At 42.9% G+C, this 14,204-nt stretch overlaps 1 protein-coding gene across 1 annotated transcript; it reads left to right on the top strand.

The window, feature by feature from the left end:
- Positions 1-676: 676 nt before the first annotated feature.
- guf1 (GTP binding elongation factor GUF1) lies at positions 677-11,593 on the top strand. The gene is made up of 17 exons (XM_084149835.1): positions 677-1,158; positions 1,275-1,386; positions 3,033-3,181; positions 4,714-4,794; positions 4,875-4,952; positions 5,030-5,113; positions 5,205-5,269; positions 5,512-5,715; positions 5,995-6,134; positions 6,322-6,445; positions 6,731-6,863; positions 7,161-7,304; positions 7,454-7,587; positions 9,540-9,641; positions 9,918-10,037; positions 10,137-10,173; positions 11,210-11,593. Exons 1-17 carry the CDS (start codon positions 955-957, stop codon positions 11,342-11,344), a joined length of 2,046 nt encoding a protein of 681 aa, XP_084005961.1. The 5' UTR covers positions 677-954; the 3' UTR covers positions 11,345-11,593.
- The last annotated feature ends 2,611 nt before the right edge of the window (positions 11,594-14,204 follow it).

Raw genomic sequence — 14,204 nt, forward strand, 5'->3', positions numbered from 1 at the left:
TTGTAGTGGGAATCATGAAGCTACATCTTTCTATTGCCCGACAAGGGTGAAAGAGAATGAGGTGGCCAAAGTCAGGGCTGTCCAGAGCATTTCATATGCAGCAGCTGTTAAAAGGTTTGAATGGTGCTCCTGAAGAGTCCATGGTGGTAGATAGGCCTTCACTGCAGGCTGCAGGGGTTGCCTTTCACCAGCAGGACCCTGACATTTTAAAGGTTAAGAAGGTGGACTTTGTGGCCTTTATAGCTATGGTGATGAATGGCACTGCGAAGGTGGAGAGAAGGTCCAGGAAGATAGATATCATTGTGGATGGGGCGGAGCGGTTCCTGGGACTTAAAGATTTCTCTGCGGAGGAGTTACATGGAATATTGGCAAAAGCCGTACCACCCTCTCAGGCCCTAGAGCCTGAGAACAGAGATATTGAGATTTGAAAGAAGGAAGAAGTGGGAGTTTTGTTTTGGTCAATGTACTATTTTTATTTGGGTGGATTAAGTTAGTTTCCCTATCACATGGATTTTCTTTTTACCTTGTTTTGGTTTTCAACCAGTCCAGTTGGTGGTGGCAATACACCTTTTTGGGTTGTAGTCCGCCATAAAACCCACAGAAGAAGAAGAAGAAGAAGAACAAAAGATGGACCCCTTTTAGAGTACCAGGCGCCTAACTACATTTCCCAGGATGCACTGTTAGTAACCTTACAACCCAACATGGCTGCGCCCTACAGTGCATGTTATTTTTAATTAACTCTAGTTCACCTTTAGGCACAGTTATATGTATCTGATTTTGGTTTTTCATCACACCTCTAAGAATTCATACATTGGGATTGAAATTTAAAGAAATGTAACTTAGGTTGACACGATCTAACCGTGTCTGCGGCGTTAAATTGGCTAGCTATCAGGGCTAATGTCAATGCCCTGTACATAAGCTTTAGTTAGCTAACGAATTGATTAGCTAGCTAACATGCAGCTGTCTTTAATAAAACCTCAAGGGTGTGCAACACCTTTTTTAAGGCATCTTTTGGACTTCAGAGTTTATCAAACAAGACAAAGGAGCCAGAGCTGTAACATAGCTTGCACGGTCATTAGACACCGATGGATGAAGAGGGCACCTGTTTTCTGCACACACATCACCACCAACAAGATGATCAGTACACAGGCTGACAAAGTAAGGAACTCTACATTGCAAACAGACAGCGTGCCATGAAGTATTAATTATCTTTCAAGTCATGGCCTTTATTGTAGCTAACTGCACTAACTTTATCATATTGTTATTTCTTGAAGGAGAGCATAGATATGTCAAAGTTCCCAGTGGAGAGGATCAGAAATTTCAGCATCATTGCTCACATTGACCATGGGAAAAGCACCTTGGCTGACAGGCTTCTGGAAATAACAGGTAGCTATCACCTACATTACCATATTCTTCTTCTTTGGTATCATGGCGTTCTTAACTTTTTTTGGTGCATGCCGCCATCGACTGTGCAGGAGTGTGTGATTTATCACGTTACATTGTGATATAAAAGTGAAGGGAAGAAATTGCACCACCAACTAACCCTACACCTATGTACCACTATTTCATAAAAAATAATCACCACTCCATTCCACTACTTTGACCCTAACTGATCCTACACCAGGCCGACGGCCTGGGAAGACGGGATTCTTTAGTTCAACACACCTTCTAGATATTCTGCAGTAAAACCTCGTACACCCAAGTACTTCTCTGCAGCTGCCACCAAAGCATCTATTTTCGGTGATTTAATTTCAATTTCTGTGGTACAGTTGATAACCATGGCAATGAATGCTAAGAAGCCAACCTTACTGAAGCACACATTTGTATTTGCCTAGTCTACTTCTCACACTTGACCCATCGTCCTCTACTCCCCTCAAACTCAACTCTGGACCTTGAAGGCAGTTCCACTACTTGTTTTCATTGTTCTCTAATCAGGGCTGATTTAGACCTGGCACACCAGGTGGGTGCAATTATCAGGTGGAACAGAAAGCCAGCAGGCTCCGGATCTCGTAGGGTAAGAGTTGAATACTCCTGCTCTACTCTCTTCACTGCCTCTGACCCTGAAAACCTCAACCTGTCTCTCTCGAACCGGGCACTTCTGATCCCCAGCAACATGGGCACCCCCACAATTGACGCAGTTTTTTTCCACCGATACTACATATTATTTTGTCCCATGCCCTCCTGCACACATCTCAGAATCTCCCTCCTACACACTGCTGCAACATGACCATAAGCTTGGCATCTAAAACACCTTAGTGGGTTTGGCACAAAAGCTCTCATGGGATAACTGACATATCCTAACATGACTTTGTCAGGTGAAGACTCTTCAAAACTCAAAAGGACAGACAGTGTCTTCTCAGTTTCACCACGCTCGCCACTGCGTCGCACCAAACGGCAGGCGTCACAGAAAATAGTAAAAGTCCCATTCGAAAGTCCATTTCACAGTACCCAAATTATTATCTACCCAGCCTGAGACTACATATGGGTCAGCCAAAAGGCAGGGATCCACATTCTCCAAAAATGTCCTTCCCGCTGGGCCAGAATCATCCTTTTCATGACCATCGTGGTGAGGCTCGGACTCTTAGGTCTTCACCACACCTGCCACCGCAGGTAATACATCCTCACTCTTGTTAGGTTTTCTGAGCCATCAGAGACAGCAGACTACGGTTTGTACTTGGCGGCATTCTTCCTCAGCACACATCTTGCCTCTGCACACGGCTCTTCTCCTTCTTCCTCGCTGTCCATAACCACGTCTATCCGTTCCCCACGCTCATGCCACGCCTTCATCCGCCATATTGTTTGCAGAACACGCACTGATGGCCTTTCTCCAATACCCAACTTCTGTTCCATAGCCCAATTTACTATTCTGGCTATCTTTGGCCTATCCATGCTAGCAAAACGTGGGCTACTCTGCATCTCTCTCTAGGGTTCCATGCTGGGCTATTACCATATTCACACTCATGGATCACACAAGTACTCATGCATTTAGTTTTTTGTATGATATGGCTCACCTCATTGCTTGGTTTTGACAGGTGCCATAACCACGACGGATAAGAACAAACAGGTGTTGGACAAGCTGCAGGTGGAGCGAGAGAGAGGGATAACTGTGAAGGCCCAGACAGCCTCCCTGTTCTACAAATACCAGGGACAGACCTACCTGCTCAACCTCATTGACACACCAGTAAGTACACTGAACAAAAATGTAAACAATGCAACAATTTCAAAGATTTTACTGAGTTACAGTTCATATAAGGAAATCAGTCCATGGAAATAAATAAATTAGGCCCTAATCTATGGATTTCACATGACTGGGAATACAGATATGCATCCGTTGGGGGGCGTGGATCAGAAAACCAGTCAGTATCTGGTGTGACCACCATTTGCCTCATGCAGCGCAACATCCTTTGCATAGAGTTGATCAGGCTGTTGATTGTGGCCTGTGGAATGTTGTCCCACTCCTCTTCAATGGCTGTGCGAAGTTGCTGGATATTGGCGGGAACTGGAACACGGCGTCGTACATGTCGATCCAGAGCATTCCAAAAATGCTCAATGGGTGACATGTCTGGTGAGTATGCAGGCCATGGAACAACTGGGACATTTTCAGCTTCCAGGAATTGTGTACAGATCCTTGCGACATGGGGCCGTGCATTATCATGCTGAAACATGAGGTGATGGAGGCGGATGAATGGCACGACAGTGGACCTCAGGATCTCGTCATGGTATCTCTGTACATTCAAATTGCCATCGATAAAATGCAATTGTGTTCATTGTCCGTAGCTTATGCCTGCCCTTACCATAACCCCACCACTACCATGGAGCATTCTGTTCACAATATTGACATCAGCAAACCGCTCGCCCACACGACGCCATACACACTGTCTGCCATCTGCCCGGTACAGTTGAAACCGGGATTCATCCGTGAAGAGCACACTTCTCTAGCGTGCCAGTGGCCATCGAAGGTGAGCATTTGCCCACTGAAGTCTGTTACGACGCCGAACTGCAGTCAGATCAAGACCCTGGTGAAGACGACGAGCACGCAGATGAGCTTCCCTGAGACTGTTTCTGACAGTTTGTGCAGACATTCTTCGGTTGGGCAAACCTCCAGTTTCATCAGCTGTCTGGGTGGCTGGAAGTTTAGGTCCTGAGCTGGCGTGGTTTCACGTGGTCTGTGGTTGTGAGGCCGGTTGGAAGTACTGCCAAATTCTCTCTAAAATGACGTTAGAGGTGGCTTATGGTAGAGAAATGAACATTAAATTCTCTGGCAACAGCTCTGGTGAACATTCCTGCAGTCAGCATGCCAATTGCACACTCCCTCAACTTGAGACATCTGTGGCATTGTGTTGTGACAACTGCACATTTTAGTGGCCTTTTATTGTCCCCAGCACAAGGTGCACCTGTATAATGATCATGCTGTTTAGTCAGCTTCTTGATATGCCACACCTGTCAGGTGGATGGATTATCTTGCCAAAGGAGAAATGCTCACTAACAGGGATGTAAACAAATTTGTGCACAAAATTTGAGAGAAATAAGCTTTTTGTGCAGATGGAAAATTTCTTGGATCTTTTATTTCAGCTCATGAAATATGGGACCAACACTTTACATGTTGCGTTTATATTTTTGTTCAGTGTAGATGGGACTAGATACCGTCAGTGACACAAGGGGTTTGTTTGTATTAGTCTTAATTAGAGCACTCATAGTCTTCTCTGTTTTCAGGGTCATGTTGACTTCAGTTATGAAGTGTCTAGATCCATCTCAGCGTGTCAAGGTGTACTGTTGATCGTTGATGCCAATCAGGTAGGTTTTTCAGCAAGCTAACGCATTATTATTTTGGGCATAATGTGTATTTGTCATTGATGTGTTCTTGTGTGGGTCAGGGGATTCAAGCGCAGACTGTGGCTAACTTCTACTTGGCATTCGAAGCTCAGCTGACCATCATTCCTGTCATAAACAAGGTACATTTCCCAATGAATCAATTATGTTAGCGTGTTTGACAAATACCATCATGTTCTAATGTGTGTTTCTTTTTCAGATTGATTTGAAAAATGCTGATCCAGAGAGGGTAGAAAAGCAGATTGAGAAGGTGTTTGATATTCCAACTGAAGAATGTATTAGGGTGAGTTGGATTGTATTGACTGAGATGTTGGTAATTGCCAATATCTTAGTTTGGACAAATGTATAAATATGATGATTCCACCTCTCTTTAGATTTCTGCCAAACTGGGCACCAATGTAGAACAAGTCCTTCAAGAAGTGGTGAAACGATTACCACCGTAAGTTTTCTTTGACTCCTTACTTCCTGTTGGAAAATAAAATGTCTTCCAATGTACTGTAATGCACTTCCTCATTGAATAAACAGCTGCCTCCCAAATGGCACCCTACTGCATATAGTGCTCTACTTTTGACCAGGGCCTATAGGGATCTGATCAAAAGTAGTGCACTGAAAGTAGTGCACTATGTAGGGAATAGGGTGCCGTTTCGGATGCATCGCAACATAAACATGTTTTGTTCTCAGACCCACTTTTAAAAAAGAGGACCCATTCAAAGCCCTGGTGTTTGACTCCAACTTCGATCACTACAGAGGGGTGGTGGCGAACATCGCTCTGTTCGGAGGCTATTTGTCTAAAGGAGACAGGATCGTATCTGCATACCTGGGGAAAAGCTACGAGGTCAATGAGCTAGGCCTCCTCAGGCCAGATGAGCACCCCACAGACAGACTGTGAGTGGCTTATCCTGCATAATATTCATATTCTCTGATTCCATATCATTGGTGGTGACTGTTGTATTAAAGCCACACTGTCAGTTCTCCCTTCCTTGTGGTAATAAGATACAAGATGCCAATAACTGCACCTGTTCTTCTTCTTGTTTGGTACACTACCCCCAAGTCCTTCAGAAAAGGACACTTCTTATAGGCATATCATATTGGTCACATGGCTGTAAATGAACAATGACTCTTTTCTTTTCATTCCTGACACTGTGGTTGTGGTGTGTTGTGTAGGTACGCGGGCCAGGTGGGCTATGTGATAGCAGGTATGAAGGAGGTGAAGGAGGCCCAGATCGGTGACACCCTCTACCATCAGAAACATCCTGTAGAAGCTCTGCCGGGGTTCAAGCCAGCCAAGGCCATGGTGTTTGCCGGTACGCTGAAACGCATCCAATCTGGTCATGTGCTGGACAGAAATACAAGTGAAAACACACAATACAACTGGTCCCATATTGTTGCATTTACAGTGTCAATAGGAAGTAGTTTATAACCAAACATGTACAGTAGTAGCAGGTGTCACTGATTTCCATCTTTAGTGTGCTTGTTGGCATCTCTCTCCAGGGATGTACCCTATGGACCAGGCGGACTACAGCGCCCTCCGCAGTGCCATGGAGAAACTGACGCTCAACGACTCCAGTGTGACGGTGCAGAGAGACAGCAGTCTGGCACTGGGAGCAGGCTGGAGGTCAGATCATAACATTACCAATTAAACTCCAATCTAATCTCTCATCTACTACTTAAAGCTATACAAGTGGTGAAGGGTTGACCTTAACAGGATACATGGCTTTGGGTCAATGCATTATAACCACCCTGGTCTGTGACTGCACTGCTATGCGTTATATTCTTCCTCTGCTTTCTTTTTGAGGGATGCCATTTTCAGCCGTGATCATGACCCCTGTGTGACCCTGACTCTTAAATTGTTCTCTCACTGTTTTTCCTTTCCTTTGTCTTTATACCCTTTGTTTTGTAGACTAGGCTTCCTGGGCCTGCTCCACATGGAGGTGTTTAACCAGCGCTTGGAGCAGGAGTACAATGCCTCTGTCATAGTGACAGCCCCCACTGTGCCCTACAAGGCTATCCTGTCCTCCGCCAAGCTCATTAAGGTAATACACAGCACCACTTCTAGGGGGCTTCAACTCACATGTACATCTATTGCTGAGGAAAGTTGATATCACAGCAAAGTAAATGCACACGAAGTACATATATTTGCAAATGTACGTCAGCTGTAATAGTCAAACAGTGTTTAAAAAATAGTTTATAACCTGTTTCATACACTGTTCGTGAAGCATGTCACGTGAACCAAAAATATGTTTTTTGGTTTTCTTTTTTTATGGCCCTTGTTTGGTAAAGGTTCTAACCCCTGTTGTTTGGTAAAGGTTCTAACTCCTGTTGTGTTGTAGGAGCATGGGAAGGAGGAGATCACCATAGTGAACCCAGCCCAGTTCCCAGACAGGTCTGTAGTGAAGGAGTACCTGGAGCCCATGGTGATGGGGACCATCATCACCCCTGATGACTACACTGGGAAAATCATGAGTATCTGCTTGGTAAGCCAGCCTGGCTTTCAGGTGTTGCTAATTATTTGTTTGAATGATCATTTTGTAACAGAGAAATTAAGGAAAATGTGTTTTGATTACTTTCACTTTGCAAAACAAAAATCATCATTTTAAATGTTCTAATTGGTCCATTAATGTAGAATCGCCGAGGTGTCCAGAAGAACATGGTGTACATTGACGACCACCGAGTGATGATGAAATATCTCTTCCCTCTGAATGAAATTGTTGTGGACTTCTATGACCTCCTCAAATCCATGTCTTCAGGATATGCCAGGTAATTCTTCTATGTTGCATAGAGGACGATACCAGTATCGCAATATTTTTCCCATTGCAAAAATTGTGATTTTGTACATTTGCCCACTGACAAGACATGATCAGTCTATAATTTTAATGGTAGGTTTATTTGAACAGTGAGACAGACTAACAACAAAAAAATCCAGAAAAACACGTCAAAAATGTTATAAATTGATTTGCATTTTAATGAGATTTAAGTATTTGACCCCCTCTCAATCAGAAAGATTTCTGGCTCCCAGGTGTATTTTATACAGGTAACGAGCTGAGATTAGGAGCACACTCTTAAAGGGAGTGCTCCTAATCTCCGCTTGTTACCTGTATAAAAGACACCTGTCCACAGAAGCAATCAATCAATCAGATTCCAAACTCTCCACCATGGCCAAGACCAAAGAGCTCTCCAAGGATGTCAGGGACAAGATTGTAGACCTACACAAGGCTGGAATGGGCTACAAGACCATCGCCAAGCAGCTTGGTGCGATTATTCGCAAATGGAAGAAACACAAAATAACTGTCAATCTCCCTCGGCATTGGGGCTCCATGCAAGATCTCACCTCGTGGAGTTGCAATGATAAATAATAATAATAATATGCCATTTAGCAGACGCTTTTATCCAAAGCGACTTACAGTCATGCGTGCATACATTTTTGTGTATGGGTGGTCCCGGGGATCGAACCCACTACCTTGGCGTTACAAGCGCCGTGCTCTACCAGCTGAGCTACAGAGGACCACGATCATGACAACGGTGAGGAATCAGCCCAGAACTACATGGGAGGACCTTGTCAATGATCTCAAGGCAGTTGGGACCATAGTCACCAAGAAAACAATTGGTAACACACTACGCCGTGAAGGACTGAAATCCTGCAGCGCCCGCAAGGTCCCCCTGCTCAAGAAAGCACATATACAGGGCCATCTGAAGTTTGCCAATGAACATCTGAATGATTCAGAGGAGAACTGGGTGAAAGTGTTGTGGTCAGATGAGACCAAAATCGAGCTCTTTGGCATCAACTCAACTCGCCGTGTTTGGAGGAGGAGGAATGCTGCCTATGACCCCAAGAACACCATCCCCACCGTCAAACATGGAGGTGGAAAAATGATGCTTTGGGGGTGTTTTTCTGCTAAGAGGACAGGACAACTTCACCGCATCAAAGGGACGATGGACAGGGCCATGTACCGTCAAATCTTGGGTGAGAACCTCCTTCCCTCAGCCAGGGCATTGAAAATGGGTCGTGGGTGGGTATTCCAGCATGACAATGACCCTAAACACACGGCCAAGGCAACAAAGGAGTGGCTCAAGAAGAAGCACCATTAAGGTCCTGGAGTGGCCTAGCCAGTCTCCAGACCTTCATCCCATAGAAAATCTGTGGAGGGAGCTGAAGGTTCGAGTTGCCAAACATCAGCCTCGAAACCTTAATGACTTGGAGAAGATCTGCAAAGAGGAGTGGGACAAAATCCCTCCTGAGATGTGTGCAAACCTGGTGGCCAACTACAAGAAACGTCTGACCTCTGTGATTGCCAACAAGGGTTTTGCCACCAAGTACTAAGTCATGTTTTGCAGAGCGGTCAAATACTTATTTCCCTCATTAAAATGCAAATCAATTTATAACATTTTTACATGCGTTTTTCTGGATTTTTGTTTTGTTATTCTGTCTCTCACTGTTCAAATAAACCTACCATTAAAATTATAGACTGATCATGTCTTTGTCAGTGGGCAAACGTACAAAATCAGCAGGGGATCAAATACTTTTTTCCCTCACTGTAGGCCGGTTTTCCTAAAGAAGTGAAATCCTCTTCGTGTTTTGTTTCCTTGCTAGGATACGAACGAGTATCGCGATACTGGTATCGTTCCGGCCCTACTTTTCAGATTTATTTGGCAACCTGAATGATTAGAAGAACATGATGAGATATTGTATATTGTTGTAATATGTTCATCAGCTTTGACTATGAGGATGCAGGGTACCAGGCAGCCCATGTGATCAAGATGGATATTCTGCTAAACGGGAAACCTGTGGAGGAACTCACCACTATTGTTCACAAGTAAGACTCTGATACCTAACGCTTAGACCTGTATCAGCTAGTCTTTGGGCTCAGACGCCTATGGCTGAATAACAAATGTTGACTGAATCCTAACTTTTGTGAATATCTTCCATTGACATTACTGTGTGATTCAACTCTTGAGTAACAGTGTCTGTTTCGCAAATTATTATTTGGCTCAATGTCTCAATCTTTCAAGGGCTACTAATAATATGATATATTTGAATACCGTAATGACGTGACCCTTGGGTGTCTTCTGTTCTGTTCTCCTATGTACAGAGATCGGGCATACAGTGCAGGTAAAGCCATGTGCGAGCGCCTGCAAGACGCCATACCCAGACAGATGTTTGAGATTGCCGTACAAGCAGCCATCGGCAGCAAAGTCATCGCCAGGGAGACGTAAGTGTAGTGGCCAAACCTGAAAGAAGACACACGACCAAGTCATTTGGAAAGTTGATAGCTTTTCAGATTGCATGACACCCTCTCTCTCTCTTGCAGGATAAAGGCTTACAAGAAAAATGTGCTCGCAAAATGTGTAAGTAAACTTGTGTTCTTTCATTTAAAATGTGGGTTTGTACCAATGATTTAGATATACACTAGGTGACTGATGGGGGCACTGTGTTGAAGCCACCGTGCCTTGATCCTGGCACTCCCCCACCATTGTAAAAAAAATTGAAATGCATTTATTAATGTCTACATTCGTTTTTTGCCACATTTATTACATTAGACACCTTAATACATACTAATAATATGTGAGCTAAACATCAAAATTACAAAATATAAAAAACATTTGCCTTAAAGTATAATTTTTTTACATTACTAATATTACTGTCCCCACTACAACAGCAAAAATACTTAAATACATGTAATTTTGCCCTTTAAAGATTTAATTGTAATACTTTAGAATACCATTCATTCCTATAGAGGACTGCTCCTACTGGGGAGTGCCAATATGGCTGACCTGTGTCTTCAAAGCCTCTCACTGGGCAATACATACCATCAGCAATCCAGGGTTTATATACATCATTGGTTTATTGTACTGAGAGCCCTGGTAGTGATTATTATGTTAGCTGATCCGTTTTATAACTGGTGCTAACATGGGTCCTTTGTCCTGATGTAGTTTACATTCTGATTGTGCCCATATTTCCAGATGTGTCTACACATGGTATTAAAATATGTCTGTTATCTGTCCACTGTCTGCATTGTGACCACATTTCCTGGTCCCTCCCTTTATGCAAATTATGTGACAGCCATTCTTTCAAAATACTATTTATTCATTGTAAGACACATATTGATGCCATAAGTCAATGGCGATCACCTGTCGATGATTTTAGAAGGCGGATAATAATAATGTAAATGGTTTCACTGTCCAGATCTGTCTATACTTGTAAGATATCCAGACACAATGTGTGTCTGACTACCTCTGGAGGTGGGCAGGAAGGCCTGATCACAATGTGTATTTTGATTGTCTACACCTGTCTGGAAATGTGGGCACAATCAGAATGTGGACAAGATCAGGAAAAAGGATGCATGTTTGAACCAGGTATAAACAGGGCTTTTCTCTCTTTTAGTATGGAGGTGATATAACAAGAAAGATGAAGCTCCTGAAGAAACAAGCGGAGGGTAAAAAGAAGATGCGGTATATTGGCACCGTGCAAGTCCCCAAAGATGCCTTCATCAATGTTCTGAAGAGGAAAGACAAGTAGAATATCAGTATCCTTAGTCATTGAAGGTAGTTTTTGTTCAACAAATTAACAAACAAACAATATTGTTAACAACAAAATAACTTGATTGTCCCATACATACATAAATATGTCAAATTTGAACAAAAATTGTTTATTCTTATAATGTAGATCCCATTGCCATGAAAACATGTAACGATTACTCTGTGAAGTACTTTAAGTGCAAGGTGCAAATACATCAATGATGTAAATAATAAAACAAAATGTAATGTAGTTTCTTGTTTCTTTACCTCGCCATGGATCCAGTGTGCTGGGGTTGTAACATGTTGGCTTAATCTTAATTGTACTTCCTTGATTCCTCGCATCTTCTCTGCTTGCCTTCTAAAAAACACATTGGGGGAGAAGATCTGAGGGGAGGAAGACGATGAGGGAGTGTGTGAAGAATCGAGGATATACAATAGAGATTCACCCTTTGTGTACTGTTCTGTGACGTTAGTGTCCTGTTCAACCAGAGGGCCCTGCACTAGTGGTTACAACAACCCCCTTCTCCATGGATTGCAGCTTCGGTTCGAGGAGTATATGCTTTTTAGCATTTGAACTCTACATGGCATGTAGCAGATACATTTTTCTTATTCGATCTTCTGCAGGGAGGTTTACATCAACACAAAAACCACACCGATTTGAAGTAGGGATCTTGTGTGTAGTAACCCAAGCGTTAAGCCCTCTTGGGGGGTTCGAACCAGGGATGTCGTACCTCCCTGATAGCATTTGTTTTATTTGACTCTCACCTGTCACTGTAATCTCTGCCCATTTAGCTTTCAGTCAACCAATCACATTTTGTCCCGCCCTCAAAACACAGCTGGGTCATTTGGACAGGTGAATGCAAGGGCTTTCAAAGGCTGACCAATTATTATATTTTTGCCACTAATTTGTCTTTTTGACCAATCACATCAGATCTTCTCACATCAGCTCTTTTTCAGAGCTGATCTGATTGGTCAATAGACCAATTAGTGAAAAAAATATCAGAATTGGGCTGCCTGTGTAAATGCAGCCAAAGCCATCCTTCCCTCTTTGAAGAAATCTCAGATTATTAATGACTGGACAGACGAGAACCATCTGGTACTGGCCCACTTGCATTCACCTGTCCAGTCATGTCTAGTCTGAGGGCTCTATTCAATCCGTATTGCGGAAATTCAAATGTAAAGAAAGTTCCCGTGTTGGCGGAGACCGCATATGTCGGCTCAATCTGAAATTACCTTTAAATTTCAACTGTGCTGTAACGCGGAACTTCCGCAATACGGATTGAATCGAGCCCATTATTTGTTCAAGGAAGGGAGGAATGAAGGATGCACTTCGAAATAATTCCAATAAGGCCTTGGTATCTGAAGAATGAATAAGGAAAACTCCAGCTACTGGCTCATCACGAGTCAATATAAAACAATTACATAGAAATGGCACCAGAGGGCGTTCTCATATTTTTACTAGAGATGTTATTTTGCAGTTGAGTCTCCATACATGTTCTCACCACCCCAAAAATCTAATTTTGTAACATTCACAACAAAATTCAAAATCCTCAACATAGTGGACTTTGTAGGATGAAATGAGCATGATGCTGTTTTCAAATTATTTTATTAAAATGTCTTAGAAAATATTATGTACAAAGTGCTGCTGGTTTGATTTATGGCCAAAAAATTCCACATTCTCCTGAGAAGAGTTACAAATGACACCTTTTGTCAAAAAAATAAATAGTTTAACACTTTTACAGCCATTCAAATATCTGAAGCCAAATCCTGTGTATGTGTTCTTACACAGACATCAACAAACAATATTTTTACCTCTAAATATGACATTTTTCAGTAGCTAAGGAATTTACTTGAGTAAATACAAATAGTAATCAACAATGGAGACATTTCTCAAAATGGCGGTGAAGGAAATGGTGGCAGACGAGGACCATTGTGACAGACATTTCACACATTCTTCCTCAGGAACAGGACTTAGTTTTGTTAGTGTTTTGTTTTAAGAAAAGACAATGAGACGTTTCCTTCTTGGACTCTTTGCTTGGGGCTGCCAAACTCAGCCATTCATACCATGGACAACACTAACAAAGAATAGCACCATGTTGTTGCTCCCACTGATAAACACTTCTGACCAGAGACAGTTAATCAGAATGATACAGAGGAGTATGTGCCACATGAGGAAGACTGTTTACTTATGTAACATTTATCTCAAGCTAAATGTACCCTCTGTGCTATGTAGGGAGTACTGTATAGTTCACTGACCGTGTTCCAGCACTGAACAAAGGCTTTTGGTTAACTCCTCTCCCTCTTCTGGCCTTGGCCTGTTCCAGACAGGGAAGCAGGCTGTCTGGGGCTTATAGTGTAATTGACGTCTCCTAATGGGGATATGTTAGGAGAAGAGGTTGCTGTTGTAAGCTTGAGCAGTTCAGTCATTTCTGCAACCACAGCAAAAAGGAAAACAAAGTCACCAGTTTGGGGGGATTGTAGGAACATACTGGAAAGTCTAAGGAGCCCAAACACACAGGAACCAATCAAATGAAGTTGAGGCACCTGTTCTCAGACCAGGGGCTGGGCCTAAGATAGCCTCTACGAATCCAAGAGTGGAAGACTCCTCTCTCGTCTCTAACATGTAGGCTCACTTTTTGTGAAGTCCCATCACAAGTCAGACTGTTGAATAAACTTCATTTGAACATACTTTACCTGTTGTCCGCTGATTTTGTCCTTATGTAGGAGGTAATCTGAGACAAAATATCCACAGAATAGTGTTATTAACCTGACTTTCAGTACGCTGGTCTGTATTTCCGGTGTGTATTTTCAATGCTGACGAAATTCGCACGCGACATGCACAATATGTAAAAAATGGCAGA

Source organism: Coregonus lavaretus (genome assembly GCF_964263955.1).
Source record: "Coregonus lavaretus genome assembly, chromosome: 32".
Lineage (NCBI taxonomy): Eukaryota > Metazoa > Chordata > Actinopteri > Salmoniformes > Salmonidae > Coregonus > Coregonus lavaretus.

Bases quoted from the DNA above. Each gene is read 5' to 3' on its own strand.
- guf1 (XM_084149835.1), top strand. From the start codon at position 955: ATGCAGCTGTCTTTAATAAAACCTCAAGGGTGTGCAACACCTTTTTTA. The intron at 3,182-4,713 runs GTAAGTACACTG...CTCTGTTTTCAG, and splicing joins TCAACCTCATTGACACACCA to GGTCATGTTGACTTCAGTTA. The intron at 4,795-4,874 runs GTAGGTTTTTCA...TGTGTGGGTCAG, and splicing joins TGATCGTTGATGCCAATCAG to GGGATTCAAGCGCAGACTGT.